Consider the following 17,097-nt stretch of genomic DNA (forward strand, 5'->3'; position numbering starts at 1 on the left):
ATATATATATATATCCATCCATCTATCTGTAAAATACAATCAATTCAAGGGAAAGCATGATAAAGTGAGAACATGTTCAACGTGTCTAACATGTTCCCTGTACATTATAATCAAGTCAGAATGAAAAAATGACCATAAAACTACAATAAATATAGCAGCATATATATTTAAATGTATGTTGCTTCAGCGCTAACCAAATATTGATATTAAAACATTGATACGGGAGTAATAAGTAAACATCTAACTCAAGGAACCGGTCATTGATAATGTGAGAACTTCCACCACAATAAATCCTGGTCTGACCTTGAAACGTACAGTTCTTTCATGGACTCAGGAAGAAGAAGAGACAAGTGCAGGAGTTTTAGAACAAATACATCGGAGTTGGGAGTTGATGATTTTTTTTTTTAATCAGATGTAAAAGATGGAGACAGTAAAAAAAGTACATCCTCAGTGAACCAATATACATGTTACAACAACATACTGTACATATACATTTTTCTTTATATACAGCCTTTTTCGTGACTTCCTGCTCATTGTTCACGAACCGTTACAAAATGTTCTGCACCCGCTCAGTCTCAATCCACAGATGAGATATTTCCAAACAACAGAGAGCAGATGAGGCTCTGTTTACATTTGATCTTTACATGGCACTGTCAACCAGACAACCACAAGCTCTTTATAAAGACACGATTCATCCAACAAGAAGTCAGGAAGGTGTTTCGAAGACAGGTAACATTCATTATTCAGCTAAAACAAACATGGACAAGGTTTTTTGTTGGTCTGAGATTTCTTTACATCCAGTCGCCTCACTCACACGTTCTACATTTGAAGTATACAGTACAATTTATTCGTATGCGTTTCTTTCCCTCTTCATTATTTTTCAACCCCAGTTGAATTGAACTGAGCAGTACCAGAAGGGAATCAGAATGGCTGCAGTTGGTAGCAGTGATGTCAAGTGGAATGCAAGGATTTCAGGCCTCCCGGCCTAATATTATTTTCATTATTATTATTATTCGCAGAGGTCTTCACAACCTAGACAAATAATAAGCATGCACACAAATACATTGACAACATATACAGTACGAGGGCCAATTTCTACTCTTATTATTTCTAAATGTACCTAAGGAGATTAGTTCGTGCTTAAAATAAGGTCACATGCACACTGACTGTGGAACATCTGATTAATCTGTGACAGACTAAGTGAACTGTCCCAGAAACCAGGAGAGATGTGACCCGAGTCTGACTTTAAAAGGGTCACTTTTCTAAAAGGTGCTCCATCTTGGGGTTGATGAATGAAAACCCAGCGAACGCCGACTGGTCCATGGAGTCGATGAAGTTCTTATCGCTGTGAGAGAGACGAGGCTTCTCACTGAGGAACTCCCGGTCAAAGTTGCTGCAGTCATTCGGGGCTTTCTGTAATCAACCACGTACAAGTGTCAGTTAAAAGGGGAAACAGGTCCTCACAGGATTGTAGATGTATGCAAACAAATGATTTGTGGGATAGAGACGTACTATTTTGGGTTTGAAGGGGGGTTCAATCTCCCTGTTCTCCAATGCCTGCCAGGGAAAGGCCTTGAAGAAGGGGTGTAAACGAATATTACCTACAATTCCGAGTCTGCGGGTGGGGTCTCTCTCGAACAACTGCAAGGAAACAGTAACAGTAAGTAAAGCGTGCATGGGCACGATAACAACATAAACACAGGACAGAATTAACCCTGTCCAAAAGAAAAAAGTTAAATTTAAGAATCACACCAAAGCATATGATTCTTAAATTTTTGCCATAAAATTATCAAACATGGAAATATGAAAGAGTCAGTACGACAGATGGGAGAGATGGTAGAGACCTGCTCCATTAGGTCCTTGGCCTCCTTGTCGATCCAGCGGGGATAGTGGGGAGTATCCATGCGGATGGACTCAAACAACTCATCCTCATCGTCTCCGTGGAAAGGCGACTGGCCGACCAGCATCTCATACAGCAGCACCCCGAATGACCACCAGTCAACAGAGAATGAGTATTTCTGTCCCAACAGGATCTGTTGAAACACAATATTATGAATAAGAATCATGATACTTGTTTTTATGGACTTTTTTTATTTCAGAAGAGCATCTCTAAATTGTAAAAAAAAACTGTACCTCTGGAGCGATGTAGTCAGGAGTGCCACAGAACGTTGTGGCGCGATTCTCTCCGAACACATTCTCCTTGCACATCCCGAAGTCAGCGATCTTAATGTGTCCCTCATAGTCCAGCATCACATTGTCTAACTTTAGATCTCTGGAAACAAAACAATCTACTGTGATTAACTAGAAAAGAAACACGCATGATTTTGAACATAACAATAATTTGTGTCAGATCGGACTATTTTGTGTTTATCACAATAATTCAAAAGCAAAAAAGCGTTCCTAGATAATTAAATGTCTTTCGAAACCTACAAAGAAACAAACTCAAAATTCATGACAAATTATTTTCAGGACCATATAAATTATTTTCCATGATTTTTTACATTCATTTAAAATGTCTTCAACCTAATTTAATTAAGTTTATTTTTTACTTCTGGTAAGCTTGCCTACAATAAATCATAATCATCAAACTGAATATTTATTACCCTATGTAGATTTTCCCAAAATGTTGAAAATATTATATATACGCATCTTATGCTTGGATATGCAACTACAAACACTATTATTTTTTCAGAGTTTTCAGAGACAGATATATTTAATGCAAGAAATTAACAATTTGCCATTTTTCTTGACAGAATCCATGTTTCATGGATTGCTGGACTACATCCACAGAGTTTTCTAACAGTCAACTGCAGTATGACACAATCATAATGACGTTTTCAGAAGAAAAAAGTGTTAAAATGTGTAGGATTATCTAACATAGCAAGTTTAGAAGATCTGTAGGTTTGTTTTCACATCGTGCTTGCAAATAAACTGAAATCACAGGTCTTGTATATAATAATTCAAACTAGTCAGTTGTGGTGTAAATAGGAAATAGTATTTCTAGTTTGTTAAACATGAAGAATTAGTAGTACTGTCATTTAAGTGTACAGCCCATCCTGATGTTGTTAGTATTTTGCTCTGACCTGTAGATGATCCCTTTGGAGTGTAAGAACTGGAGACCACAAATGATCTCAGCCGAGTAGAACCTGGGAAAACAAAGATGGAGGGGACAGCATTGATATTAACTACCCATCATCTTCGGTGGAAAGACACACGTCCTGCTCTGCAGCGATCTCACAACAGAGCTGGCTGCTAAACAGTGGTGTCACTGCAGACTAATTTCAATGTAGAGCTGAATTATTGAGGAGGACATTTGTATGGAGTAGGATACAGATGAATAACACTCTCATAATGTGAAACCTGAGAGCTGCTCAGGGCTAAAGGATTAGCCTATCACTGCCCAGCTCCTCTGGTCATCTGTCTCAGGTGAAACAACAGAGTCCAAAGAGTAGATAAGAGAAACCTCCGCTCTAACCCACTCACTGGTTATACTCTGTAAATGACCAACCGCCAAGGACCATATAGACTGTCAGGTTTTATCTACTCATTATCTCTCACACATATACATGTACATGTCTAAATGTGCTCTCCAAACAACCCTACAAACACTTGGAAAATGTAAAATGAAGTCTAATATTGATTGTCTAGGGGAAGAATAAGACATTTGGTCCTGCTGCATGTATCTGCATGCAGTTTGTGAGGAAGTAGATTCTATGTTACAAGGTCAACAGGTTAGAAGCAGCTACTGTGCTAACAAAGAGCACAGAGGCCAGTCGTCCAAGAAAAACTGAATTTAGCAGTGTTTCCATTCCTCTGCAGCAGCTTGTGCAGCAAAACACAAATGTATTCATTAGATTCAAACATGTAGACAAACAAACATCTGAGATGTTAAATCAGCCCACGCTCGCCGAGGGTAAATTATCCATCCAGGCTGAATACAAGTCACTGGGTGACTGGGGATGCCAACACCAGATCAGGTGTCAGTCAGTGTTTGCCAGGTGGAGAATTACTCCTGTCATCTCATGGATCCAGGAGGCCGACACCAGTTTAACTACAGGAGATGTAACTGCACCGTTCACAACAAGATCAGTGCCTGACCATAACATACACTAAGCAGTGAATAGAGCAATGCAGTCCCAGTCTAAATAATATAAAGTGATTTTCCACTTCACTTTCCCTTCACAGTCACAGTCACTCAAAAAGAAATCTTGCTTCCCTTTCAAAGTAATTTTCTGCTCTGAGTGAGGGAGGTATCTGCACATAGCACAATAAAAGACTAATTAAGTAGACTGTTCATAAAGATGGACGACATGATGACTCCAAAAGTCATCTTGTTCAATCCCCTGGTGTCTGGCTGCAGTACATATTGTAAACCCGGCCTCCTCCATGGGAACATGGACCAAAAAAGTGCATGTCAAATACATTTAGCTCAAGGATGATTTCTGTTATTTTAGGGAGGTTTAATCACACTTTAATCACAACGTTTGTTCAAGAGCAAATTTTCTAGGTAAATTTGGTTTGAATTAGTTATTAACGTAGAGTAAAATAACCTGATTGACAGCTGAGAAAAGCTGCTGATTGGTCGAGCGCATGTATAAGTCTGTATACAGTCTCTGACTAATACAATGTAACGAAGATATTTCATAAAATAGGGCAAATCAGCCTTTGTAAATTTGCTTTCAAAATTGGCTCATTTCCAAACAAAACTATTTAGATTTTGTTTATTGCCCTCAAGCATGATTTATGCATCTAAGAGCACCTGTTAAGAACTGTTCCTCAGCATTCACATATGTGTTGGTAAACGAGGGGATTTTAAAAATTTCAGTTTGCGGTTACACAGGCCCCAACAAGATTTCTACAAAATTACACTTTCTTCAACTAGTGTGGTATTGTCTTTTTCCTGGAGGTTTTCCCACAGAGTGATGAGGGGAATGGTGGATGGCGATAACTGATACAGCTGCGCACAAAGAATACACTAAGAGCTGCTCAGTCCTTACAAGGCCAGTAGGCTAGTGAGCAGCAGCTAATGGACAACATCCCAGCTCGAAGCCATCAGGGCTCAGTATATATAATGTAAAAGGAAAAAAAACGTAATGGGAGAGAGACAAAGAGAGTGACAAAGGGAGAGAGTAAACATAGGCTCCTCTTTACGAGTTTCTGCTTTCCATCAGCTCATTGATTCTGTATGTGAGTCTCTATACAGCAACATGGACATGTAAGTGTTGAATAGCGATGGCAGGTTGTGTGTGTTCTCCTCAGAGATTGTGTATCGTCAAATCTGTGGGACAGGTGTGACTCACGAGGCTCTGTAGAGCTCAAAGCGCCCTTTCTCCTGAATATGAAACATCAAGTCTCCTCCGTTCAGGTACTCCATCACAAAGAACAGATGCTCCTGTGGACAAGTTTCACTTCAGTATTGATTACATGATCACAACTAATTATGTTGAGAGAAATTTGAACTAAGGAGATAAGACTACCTTTGTCTGGAAGGTGGAGTACAGGTGGGTGAGGAAGGGGTTGTCCCAGGCTAAAGCCAAGACTCTCTTCTCCACCATAGTGCACTCCACATCATCATCCATCAGCACTACGTCCTTCTTCAGGGCCTTCACAGCAAAGTACTCTCCACGACCCTTCAGCTCTGCTAGGAGAACCTGAGAGTAGAGTAGAGTAGATAATAAATTATATAATCATACTTGAGGTCTTTAGAGAGTTCTACTGTTTCCTGCAGAAATATAAATTCATCTTTAAAGTACAGAAACAAATTATTGTATTTTATATGAATTTATATTGAATTTTAGTACATTACTATGTTGTTGCTGCTCTTTCCAGTACAACTGCTTGTTAATTGATACGGTTAATTGATAGCTCGCAACAGTTGCTAATAGTGTTTATCTTTTCACTGTGTTAAGGTCTGTTCAGGTGAACAGCTATTTGGATTGGGTGTAATTACTGGGTAGCTGCTTTCCTCGGGTTCTCCTGGCATTCTCTTAAATGAAGAATAAATTATTGAACTTCAGATTTCCATAGGTCTGTTTCAGGTGGCTGCAGCTCACAGTCTGATCAAACACTTAAGTATAATCTATATAGTTGTTGTTTTTGTTTCTATTTTTTATATACGACAAAACAAAAACCTTCAATTTAATCTACTTAGCAAAACAAGAGTACAATACAATAAAAAATAATAAAGCAACAAGCAATCAAATCAAATTCAATATGTTAAATGTAACCATGACATGCTGTTCTGACTGACAGGACTCACTTCTGTGTGACTCACTTACTCGCCCTGACTCACCATTTGTCTACCTGATCTCACAATTACATTCACACTGCCATTGTACAATACAATGCCATAACAATAAAGGCTTCATTTGTGTATTTCCATTTCAGGTACCTTGCCAAAGCTGCCTTTTCCCAAAACCTTGTGGAAGATGAAGTTGTCCACGTTGATTTGTGTCAGGTGGGTGATACGAGACTGAGAACGAGGACCAGACCCCTCCCACAGTTTGCCATACGGAGATGGGTCTAATGGACAAACAAATTACCAAACATTGAATTTTCTCATTCACAAAATTTTACTTTTTCACATATTATTCTGTGAGTGTTATAATCCGGACCAAGCCTATACTGCTTAAATGCACATACACTCACTAACCATTGATATCCAGTCCAGAAAGTTTGTTAACTTCATCATAGATTCCAATATCTGTCTGATCAGGCAGGTTTGGATCCGAACGACGAGTGGACGACTTCTGATGGAACAAAGACAAAAAAAGGCATGAAACAGACTGAAATTTTCCAACCATCATTACCCATCTAGCTGTGTGTGTCGATACAATGGGAGCACATTCTGTCAGATTATGCTTTGAACATTAATTATGTGACTGTCCCACAAACTACAGCCATTTGGTTTTTAAACCAGGGGCCTGTAAACAGAGAGGAGAGCTGGAAGCTGCACAAAGAGCTGGTCCTTAAACACACCAGGACAGGAGGCTCAGGTTCCCGGCGTGGTCAGGTGTCACACCAAACAATTCGGGAGTGGGTGTTTTCAGGTGATACTCAGTTTGATGATTACAATGTGTGCCCGTCTCCAGGAACTCACCTGGCTGACTTGTGTTAGAGCTTCAGCTAGTAGTTTCTGGTTGATACCACAAAGGTTGGCAACTTTATCCTGACACTTGTGATGAACATTCATGCCACAGTCTGCAAAAACAATACAAAAAAAAAGTCAGTTAAACACCAAACTAAACAAATTAACATGATTAAACAATCACATCTGCAATGTACCTTCACACTTCAGGCCTTGTTTGACAATACCCCACAGCAGACTTCCACAATGGTCGCAGAATGTGGGACTCATGTAGTTGTGGTTCTTGAAACGGTGCGGCATGTCAATTTTGAAACGCTCCTTCTGGAACTGCAGGAAAAAACAGAAGTCATCCTCTCGATGAATGACCGGCAAGATAACTGTGAAAACCTCTCAGTTCTTCTCATCTGTTTTCTTCTTCCCTCTTTGAGTTTACACTGCCAAACTGCTGAATGTAAAGTTACTTGTTTTTTTTTCTCCCAATTTCGACCCCACTCTGATTTAAACTGCCTCTCCCACTGTGTGGGTGTGTGTACTCAATCATTCAGTTGGTTAGATTGCTTTTATCCTCCAATATTGATGATCATTGAAAATAGAGTGGACCCTAACTGTTATCTCCCCATCAGACTCTGACCGAGCAGCACATGCCATTTCATTTAAATAACCATTTTATAAGTTGTTGAGGAAAGATTCATTACAACATCCCAGACTGGAGTGAGAAAAGCCCACACACTAATGTGACATATGTACAACGCTAACAGAACATGGTGTGCTGCAGAAATGTGTGTTACGTACCATAGTCTCCCGACTGTTGGCAGCAGTGCCGGTACATCTGCCGATAATTTTGTCTATGCATTTCTTGTGGATGGCTGCATTGCATTCTGATAAAGAAAAAAGATTTGTATAGTTAGATTCTGTATCTGAGATTCTCTATCTTGTACACTAGCAATGATAATCAAAATAACCAAAAGGTATTTTTGAAGCAAATATTAGTTATATTACACTTCAATTACAGCACGATGCACCGGTGTTTATTGCACACTTACGTCTGCATTTGTAGCCTTGTTTGTTGAGTCCCCTGTGGGAGACAGAGAGACACAACTCATTCTTTGATCTTGTAAATGGTTTTCTGATTAATCCTTGTGATAATGAACAGCTGGAGGACACCCATGCAGATTTGTGTATAAGTATCCTTTCCTGTGAGTTCTTCAAAGCACATTAGTGGAGATATGCAGCCCTCGGGGAGAACTAACTATATCATTGTCACAGACAAACATTGCAACTTAAAGGAAAAGTTGACCTTTTTGGTCAAATAGAACATCAAACTCACTTTGAAAAATATCTGCCTTTTCAGAGAGTTTGGAACTGCTGGAAAAATGTTACGGCAAATCTGAATCACCTTCTCTCATCTAATGTTTTAGCTTATCTGATCAGTGGTTTGTGATTTCTCCTTTAGCTGCCCTGAAAATGTGTTTATGGGGCTGAAAAGTGGGACTTACTAACCAGACAAACTCTCTGCACACGGAGCAGAAAGTGGGCTGTCTGAAGAATGTGGCGATGAACTCGTGGTTCTTGATGAAGTGGATCTTGGCCTGCTTGATGGCCCCACGTCTGCGGTTCAGAGTAGGAACATCTTCCTCCTTCCCAGCCTGTGTACCCTCTTCAAGATACACAGAGAAACACAGCTCATTAATCCCACAACACTGCAAAGGAAAAAAGTGCTGATTTGTTAATGTATAATATATAAAAGAATAGTCTCAATGTTAACCTATGGGGACAAACAATTGCTGATGTGAATGGCTGCGGTGATGGGAAGGAAAAACACTGGTTGGACAGCCTGTTGATATATGGGGTGGGGTTAAAATGAAAGGAAGGAAAACTACAGACTATAAATCAGACTAGTTGCAGGCCTGCTGATAAGGTTTTATCAATTTTAAAGTTAAGTTACAGATCAAGAACATATTCTTCCCCATATGCACTCACACTTCTACTATTTTAACAATCACTGGTGGTGGTGGTGGGGGGGGCGGAATTACATCAACTCAAAGTTTTCCATTTGGGTTATTTCACATGACGTTTTCACTACACAAGTGGAGTTTCAGCCGTGATTCAAAAGATGACATGTCCCTGTGAAATAATCAGAATTCAGAGAAAAACTTGGTGTGCGGTGTGATGGTTTGACTGTGTTTCCATGGAACTGGCAATTTAACTGACACCCACACAGAGCTGATGAAGTAAACCAGCTGAGTTAATGTTAACTCTTTAAGAGACTTCTTTTTTTTTAAACTATAACTTCCTCTAAACTCTTTGTCATGAATATCAAATGATAGGGACTTGAAACCACAGTCTTTTTAACAGTATGTAGTTAGTACATGAAGGTAGTAGCTATGGAAAATCATATAGATATAGATTAAAGAAAGAAGTTCAAGAAATAAAGAGCATAGAATAGCAATAGTAATTTCACCTGATTCCATTCCCTCCAAAAAATACTGCACTGCCATCATCACTTTCCCAGAAGGATGGAGGTCCACCTGGGTAAACACACAGACAGTTACAAACAGACAGTCTGAGATATTGATCTGTAAAAACAGATAATAATTTGTAATGTCATACCCAGAATTCAGCACGGCCGTTGGCTTTCTTGCAGCGCTCGGCGAGGACGGACACACCGACGGACACCTCAGCCAGTGGCTCCTCTGCTGTCTTCATCAGCAGGACCTCGAGCACACGACCCTCGTAGATGTGCGCATCAAAACTGGCCTTCCAAGCCGGGTACATTGTGGGCTTCCGCTGAACCAGGGTTTTACCTCGCTCTAGGAAAAGAGAGAGAGAAAGAGAGAGACAAGAAGAAAAATGTTTAGTCGAGTGAATTATTATTAATATTAATATTATAATTCATACAGTGCAGGAAATATTGCAGGAGGTACAGTTTAGGAATGAAAACTGAGTTGTGTAGCCTGTGAAGGAGTTTCTCACCAGTTGTTACGGCTTCCTTCATCTTGATTGCACAGAACGGAGGGTCTGCCAGAGGAGGCAGGACGCCCAAATCGTACGAGTTAAAGGTGACCCTCAAGAAAGGAGCCATGGTGACAGGTCCTAGGATCACCTGCTCTCAGAGACAGACAAACCCAGTGTTACCATGGGGACTTTTATCTATTATATTATGTAATTTGCACACATAGATATCAGTGTATCCATTGTTATATTAAACACATACACACAGTTGTATATTCTCACGTAGCTGGCTCATATTTAAGCGGAAAGAAATTTGACTCCGGCTCCACCATGACACTGTGTTTACTTTCATACTTTGCGCTCTCACTTTGGCCCTGTACATAACTGACATGAACATGCGTGATCTGAGCACAAGAGCAGTCAGTATACACCTGACATTAGATAGAATCTCAAGTGGCCACTTATAATCTCACTTCTCTGCTCGATACGGAGACGGAGGGAGGGAGGGGGGAGAGGGACAGAGAGAGAGAGAGAGAGAGAGAGAGAGAGAGAGAGAGAGAGAGACCAAATCAATGCTTTGTGCACAGCTCTACACTGGCACAGGGTTTTACTCTTTCGAGATAACAAAAAAAAACAATAAAGAAAATCAATAGCCTGTGAGGCACTCAGTGTTTATATTGTGGCGGGCTTCTAATAAAAAATCAACACATCATAAAACATAGGAGGTGTTTTAAAATATTTTTGGTCCATTATTAAACTTGACCAGGCCTGAGGACGTCAGCTGAGTAGGTGATCAAAGACACACGAGTGTTAAAACAGCTAAAACAATGAAGCCGCATTCGTCCCAAACCACCTCCAAATGTGCCGGATCTGAAATGTGTCCTTGGTGCATTCACACATGTGCTCAAAGCTGTCCACTTGTGATCAGGTCCAAATGACAGACTTTAATATCAGGTATGAACAGGACATTTAAATAAGTCACACCCACATGGAACATTTTTACACCACTGACAACACTTGTTTTTGTATGGAGGGCAGGTATCTGATTCCATAGCTGGTTGTTGTGAGTAAAAGATAGTATCTTTAAAATGTATTTTGTATTTCATGTTTTTGTTGTATGACAAATTACATAACTGTGTTGTGGTCATACAGCGCACCAGTTTCTATGAGATAGTGCCATTAAGCTTATATACAGGCAGAGCCACAATCTTAACACCAGTTTCTACATTGTATGCAAGAGGTGACGCCCGTCAGTTCCATGAGTTGGCAGGAGCTTCAGTCGCACCCATGCTGCTCTACGACTTCCTCACCTCTATGTATAAAATACAAACACAAATGTGCCAACATCATACTTGTCGCTGGCCAACTTGCTTGGTTCCCTGTCACTGTGTATTTATTTGTTCACAGTACAGATTCTGTGAGGTTGCAGCAGCAGCAGCAGCAGAGGTGTTTGCATGTACCGACGAGAGCAGAGCAAGTCTCGACATGTCTCCAATCCAGATACAAGCATGTAGCGCTCTGCAGTAGGCCCGGCTGCTTTTTACAATCCTTAACCCAATACTATCAACACTGAGGCCATCAGAGTAAAACACAGAGAGAACAAACAGGGAGGGAAAAAAGATGAATAATAATGTTCCCACACTGGATGCTTGTGGGAGCTGTGGTCCAGGGTTTTAGGAGTTAATCAATAGCAAGCACACTGTGTGAAAGAGGGCGGTGGTGATTGATTTCCTAGCAAACTGTTCATGTGCAGTTTCGATTAGTCCCAACTGTAAATTCAGTAGATAGGTCTCTTGCACCAGTACTAACAGACTTCATTTTTATAACCTACTTCCTCTATTAATGAGCAACACATTGTGTGTTTGTTAGCTGTAGTAGCAAGTACCTTTACTAAGGCTAATTAAATATACTATACTATTGCACCTGCAATCTGGGCAAAGACTAGGTGCAATGACCCAAAAAAGCACTGTATCTGCATGTTTGAGATTGTGTTTGAATACCATATTAAAAAATATGAGATAAGCCACTGAAATATAAGTATTGGATGGATAACTATAATACAGTGGCAGTAGTGACATTAGTAGCTTGAGGGCAATTTAAAATCCTTACAAATGAGGAGAGTGAGACCTCACACCAGGACAGGAAGAAAAAGAGTGGAAATGTTCAGATAAGATCCTAATTTATTTTTCCGATACTGCTGAAAATACAGGGTTGACTACCGACAAGTACGCAAATGGATGTACCAATTTGATACTACGTCTTAATTTCACCCGGATAAAACTGCAAGTTCCTTTTTTACGAAATCACTTCTTCTTTGCCAAGTATTGCTTTTATGATAAGATGTTTCCGGTTGTGCAGCGTTAGCCAGAGCTCGTCAACAATCAGGCAATTTTGATTGCTGCCTTCCAATTCAAGCTATATAAAGGAATTAATTGTTCTGTATGTTTTGATTTATTTATATATTTGTGTTCCCTTTTCCATTGTGATTGTCAAACTACTTACTAATTTAAATGCATGTAAAACCACTTCAGACTGATTTGAAGCAGCCCGTCTGCATTGAACTACACTTTTAAGGGCAGATTGACACAACAGTTACAAAAACAAGCGGTCACAGCTATTAACACTCTAACTAGGTTTGAATCACTGAGACTTTCCAGTGGCATCAACCTGCAGGATCAGTCAGTGCATTTGATTTCTCGTTCTCTCTCTGAAGGATGTGGTCGACTGTCAGTTGGCGGAGGAGCAGATGTCACAGACTCAGACCACAGTGAGCAGCCACACTCTCTCTCTCTGTCGCGCTCTCTCTCTGTCTCTCTCTCTCTCTCTCTGTCTCTCTCTCTGTCTCTCACACACACACACACACACGTATGTCTAGCGCTTTACCATTAATATCAGAAAGCACGTCTCCCCTCTGTTAGCTGCCCGGACCTGCCCACATTCCTGCTGCTGCCTCTGTACTCTCGGTGTAACAACCTACTTCGTGAGATTCTGTGACCTGAGCTGGAATTCCACAGCGCGACCACAGCCCCACAACTGTTGTCACACACCCGCAGTGTTCACACGGGATCCGTGGTAGCTGTCGTTGCATAAAGCTGGTGGCCATTAAAAATCTCTTGTCTTCCCGCAGTGGTGACAGGTCACAGATTCCGCCGCTCCATTTTTAGTTCACGTACCTTTAAAAACGAGCCAGCGGTGTTTTCAAAAAAGTTGCTGCGGTTGTTTATGTAAAGCGACGAATGGGCTTTTAATTAACACGTAAAAGTTGCCAATGTAAGTCAACGCTCATGTTTGAGTAATATTTAGCTAACGTTAGCGCCGCTGGTGGCGTAAAACAACACACAAGTTACAGTGTGTTCATCACAGAAGAAGAAGAAGAGGAAGATGGTTTGGCGGAAACCTTTACAACCTTTTCAACAACTTTTTGCAAACTCCAACGTAAGAATTCAGCATTCAGACACAGATAGAAACAGTAATGGCAGCCTCACCTCGTCCAGCAGCTGCGGTGCGAGGTGTTTGATCACCGCAGCTCGAAGGAAAAGTTGCTCTTTAGCTTCCTCTCCTTTTCTTCGCTCATTTATTCCGACGATTGAGGAAGTGAGGTGTCTCTCTCTCTCTCTCTCTCTCTCTCTCTCTCTCTCTCTCGCTCGCTCTCTCTCTCTCTCTCTGAGGATCTCACTCTGTCGCTGAGGTTCTCTCTCTCACTCACCCACACAGACTGAGCCTCTCTCTCTCTCTCTCTCTCTCTCTCTCTCTGAGGATCCCACTCTGTCGCTTAGGTTCTCTCTCTCACTCACCCACACACACTGGGCCTCGCTCTCTCTATTTCTCTCGCTCTTGCTGAGGCTCTCTCTCTCTTTCACACACACACCGATGCTCTCTCTCACTCTCTCTCTCTCTCTTTACAGGCTGTGACGTTTACCTGGTGTACACACACACACACACAGACAAACACACACACCAGCTGTCCTATTTTGAATAGAGAGCCTGCCAATTATCATAATGCACGATCAGGACAGTTGTCAACTTGTTATGCACACACACACGCACACACACACACACACACACACACACGCACACACGCACACGCTGCAGCCTAATACGTCTTTTTCTATTCACATGTCAGTGTGTGCTAATCACTGCAGACCTGTTTATCACCTGAATTGAGAGGGAAACTACCGACATGGTTGAATGAATACATGTACACGTGTTACAATAACAATCATACAGCAGTGTTGTGAGTCACAGAAACCAATGTGTAGTTGGATTGATTTATTTTTACCTCTGACAATTTATTTTTCCTCGTGAATAAAATTACTCTTTTTGTTCTCAGATACTGTGATATCAGATCAGACTCCATTGCTAGCTCCTCTCATCAGGGGTGGATCTACATTCCTGCTGGGGGGCAGGGGGCACACAGATAGGAAAAGGTGGCACATTTAAATAAAGCCTGATCTTAAAAAGCAACTGCTCAAAATTAACTTGGGGTGGCCTGATCCTGTGAAAAAATAATTTCTGTCATTCAAGTTTTGGTATGTTAGCCTGTCTTTTAAGTTTACTTGTTAGATGAAAGTTATAGCGACATATGGTGACCTATATTTCTGGTGTTTGATTTGCGTATCGGGGCTCCACAAATGTCCAAATTGACAGGAGATGTTTTGTCAGAAGATACAGCGATCGTCTCTAAAGCGATTCACGGTCGCTCCATCATAGAAATCCCAACGCAGACATCACTGGACTCCACCGATTTCACATGTATATCTGCATTGCTGCTGAGAGTGCCCTAGATTGCTGTAGCTTAGTCTCATATGTGGGGGAAGATTTTCCTTTCTTTTTTTTTTTCCACATTTGTGTGGAAGGGGGGTGGGGTCACGTGGCTGGAAGGCTGCGGGGGCAGTTTTGAGGTTTGAGCTAAGGTTTTCTGCCGGTGAGGAGGTGGCAGATTTTTCCTCCTGCAGCCAAGAGGATCTGTTCTTGTTCTAAACTAAGCACAAGCACCTTAAACTTATAATACATGCCTGTATTCACACACCCCCATACCCCACCCCCTCACTCAGACACGTGCGAACACACACTCGCACACATCCGTGTCTCCATGACTTCGGAGGACTTAACATAAATTTTCTGGAAACTCAGGCAGACCTTAAACTAAACTTCACCTTACATTTTGTGATTTAGGTTATGTCCCCATAAGGAAGACAAGTCCCCATAATTTGACTGTGTTTAAACTAATTTTGGTCCCCACAACATGATTAATACCTGGACCATAGGTTTGCACAGATATCCTCATTAGGACTTTACACTGACTTCCATTCGTTTTCAACAGCCAAAGAAAGCCTTATCCCTAACCTTAACCTTACATCTCACACCTAAACTTATCCATGACCTCAGGAATGATGCTTTGCCTCATTAGGGCCGAGCTTTGGTCCCCATGTGGTCTAATGGTCCTGACAAGGTCAGTGTTTATGCTAGAAAAGGTCTTTAAGAGGTAGAACGAACAAGTATACACACACACACAGACACACACACACACACACACACACACATACATACAGACATCCGTGTGCAAACCTCATTCATGCCAACTGAGCTATTCTCATCTTGATGGCACAAATGAAATATTGACTGAAGTGAACAAAGCTCTAAATAAAGAAAGCAGCAGAGAATTGCAGGGTGAGTCATAATTTTGTGTTTAGTTGAAGTTTACAAGTCCATGCAACTACATGTGCTGCTGTGAGTTCAAGTTAAGTGAAACTTGCCAGGAGCAGACGGACAGGGCACAGGTGTGTCAGTGTTCTCCCTCTCTGCCGAGGACTTGCATAACAGGCAGATTGTGAGTCATGGCAGACACAGGAAGTCTATAGCATAGACCAGTCTCATGTGAGCATGTGGGTCTATGTGTGCGCGCACTAGAGACCTCATTGCTCACTGACTCCTCTCTGACTCTGACAGACACACATTCAAGTCCAAGCAAGCCTCCCCTTCTGTTCTTCCTGGAGCAAACACCCACACCCACACACATACATCCTGTCACTATCCGGGATGTATAGGTTGTAGAACAGGCGGATGTTAAATTTAGCAAGAAGAGAGAGAGAGCAACGCAGTAACCTACTTGCATGGAATCGAAGCATTCAGCTGTATGTCTCTGCCATGGAACGGTCGGGATAGTGAAAACATTTGAAGGTGAAATTGTAGTGAATTGATAAAATCTGTGAATTTCATGAAGGTTGTGATCACGCCCAAGTTTCCCAAGATAAATCAAAAACATAGCAATGATTAAAAAGTAAGAAAAATACTTTTAAAAGTGAAATATTGGATTTGTTAAATATTATCTGGGCCCCTAAAGATAATGTAAATTAGCCAATTAGAAGAGATCACTTGTTGGTTGACTTCCTAACTAATTATATCAGCACTATGATCCTAACCTGGGATTAAGGGTCATAAAAGAACACATTGCACCATTGTAGAGGGTTTCAAGCCAACAAAAGAGATGAAAATTCAACAAAATGTAAAACTGTCCTTTGTTCATACTTTATAGCACTAAAGCTTCAAACCCTAAAGCAAAATAAGCAAAAATAGGCAGATTAAGGAACATGAATCTTACCGAACACAAGCAGCTATGGAAAAGGGTAAGATATAGGTGAGAAGATTGATGTTGCTCTCAAGTCTGAACAAGCATGTAAGCTCAAAGGCATAAAGATCCACATTCCCGTTTTAACCTAATTGTAAAGTTATATCTGAATACAAAAACAACAGTGTTAAAACCAGAAATGTGTATTTAATGTGTTTATATGTTTGGTTTAAGTTAATTTCCCATACTGGAGTCCTAACTGGTTGCCTGGCAACTGCTACCAGAAAAAATAATAGGGCCTTCAAGCAATAATGCGCTATATATAAATTAAGGCCTTTTTTTTTACTTTTCAATTTATGTCTGGATTATGTATTTTACTTAGAAGTAGTGGTGGGGTGCATGTTGCCAATGATTGCTGTTTATCCCCTTTTTCATGCTAAGCTAAGCTAACTGGCTGCTGGCTACAGATTTACTGTAATCATCTTATTTT

General features: G+C 40.8%; 2 protein-coding genes across 3 annotated transcripts in view; one reads left to right on the forward strand and one right to left on the reverse strand.

Moving 5' to 3' along the window:
• LOC128425379 (40S ribosomal protein S26) overlaps nt 1-17,097 on the forward strand; it is a 178,121-nt gene that overhangs the window by 25,974 nt on the left and 135,050 nt on the right. The window lies entirely within an intron of this gene.
• prkcda (protein kinase C, delta a) lies at nt 389-13,683 on the reverse strand. Of its 2 annotated transcripts, none has more exons than XM_053411775.1 (18): nt 13,525-13,683; nt 10,061-10,190; nt 9,698-9,897; nt 9,549-9,615; nt 8,588-8,744; nt 8,131-8,162; nt 7,880-7,965; nt 7,285-7,414; nt 7,100-7,200; nt 6,653-6,749; nt 6,392-6,522; nt 5,478-5,651; nt 5,301-5,392; nt 3,084-3,146; nt 2,134-2,272; nt 1,845-2,033; nt 1,513-1,641; nt 389-1,413 (listed from the first exon to the last, which is right to left on the reverse strand). In XM_053411775.1, the coding sequence occupies exons 2-18, from the start codon at nt 10,167-10,169 to the stop codon at nt 1,255-1,257; spliced, it is 2,055 nt and encodes a 684-aa protein (XP_053267750.1). In that variant the 5' UTR covers nt 10,170-10,190; nt 13,525-13,683; the 3' UTR covers nt 389-1,254. The 2 variants fall into 2 exon arrangements, with proteins under 2 accessions (XP_053267750.1, XP_053267744.1); XM_053411769.1 differs by lacking the exon at nt 13,525-13,683 and adding an exon at nt 13,213-13,350.

The sequence above is a fragment of the Pleuronectes platessa genome, chromosome 2 (assembly GCF_947347685.1).
Source record: "Pleuronectes platessa chromosome 2, fPlePla1.1, whole genome shotgun sequence".
NCBI classification, from domain to species: domain Eukaryota; kingdom Metazoa; phylum Chordata; class Actinopteri; order Pleuronectiformes; family Pleuronectidae; genus Pleuronectes; species Pleuronectes platessa.

Coding starts and splice junctions, on each gene's coding strand:
- prkcda (XM_053411775.1), bottom strand. CDS start 10,169: ATGGCTCCTTTCTTGAGGGTCACCTTTAACTCGTACGATTTGGGCGTC. Junction 3,147..5,300: donor TTTGAGCTCTACAGAGCCTC/GTGAGTCACACC, acceptor TTGTTTTCCCAG/GTTCTACTCGGCTGAGATCA. Junction 1,642..1,844: donor CCAAGGACCTAATGGAGCAG/GTCTCTACCATC, acceptor GTTTCCTTGCAG/TTGTTCGAGAGAGACCCCAC.